Source organism: Phaethon lepturus, unplaced genomic scaffold (assembly GCF_000687285.1).
Source record: "Phaethon lepturus isolate BGI_N335 unplaced genomic scaffold, ASM68728v1 scaffold26299, whole genome shotgun sequence".
Classification (NCBI taxonomy): Eukaryota; Metazoa; Chordata; class Aves; order Phaethontiformes; family Phaethontidae; genus Phaethon; species Phaethon lepturus.
This window is the reverse complement of record NW_010563171.1, coordinates 399-936: the sequence shown is the minus strand read 5'-3', so window position 1 is coordinate 936 and position 538 is coordinate 399. Positions and strand designations below refer to the sequence as shown.

Genomic DNA, 538 nt, shown 5'->3' with positions numbered 1-538 from the left:
GCTACCTCCAGAAGGAGCCGCTGCTCTTCAGCTGTGCAGGCTACAACACCAAGTACCGGCGCCTCTGCCCCTGCCGCGACTACCGCAAAGGACAAGTGGCTCTGTGCAAGGACTGCTTGTGACTTGGTGTGTGTCCTCCCCGTGTTTGTGACACACAACGTGCAACGAGTGGCTTTTTCTCAAAGCTTCTGCAATAGCCGAGGGAGGTGGGACAGGTCCCTCCGGTGTCAGACTCTGGGGATTATTTCGTCCTCCAGTCAACTGTGAATGACCATGTCCTCACCTTTGGTTTCATTTTCTTCTCGAGGAGCATCGTCCGACCGCATCCGGACCCACCTGGACCTGGTGGCGCTGGGACAGGGTGGTGGGGAAAGGGGGGGCTGGAGACACCCTTCCCCTCCTCTGGCAATGGGACAAGCCATCAGCAGACTGCAGTTTCAGGGTCTTCATCCTCTTTCAAGCATCCTAGGTGGTTTTATTTATTGATTTTATTTTTATTTTTAACCTTCCCCCTGACAAGTGGTAAATTAAAGGGGAA

General features: G+C 53.7%; 1 protein-coding gene across 1 annotated transcript in view; it reads left to right on the top strand.

Moving 5' to 3' along the window:
• Positions 1 to 122, top strand: part of LOC104626563 (alpha-1,6-mannosylglycoprotein 6-beta-N-acetylglucosaminyltransferase B-like) — a 2,594-nt gene extending 2,472 nt beyond the window's left edge. Inside the window, exon 3 of the mRNA XM_010294508.1 lies at positions 1 to 122. This exon is cut by the window's left edge and continues 68 nt beyond it. Coding sequence (XP_010292810.1) covers positions 1 to 122 — 122 coding nt within the window.
• Positions 123 to 538: the final 416 nt, after the last annotated feature.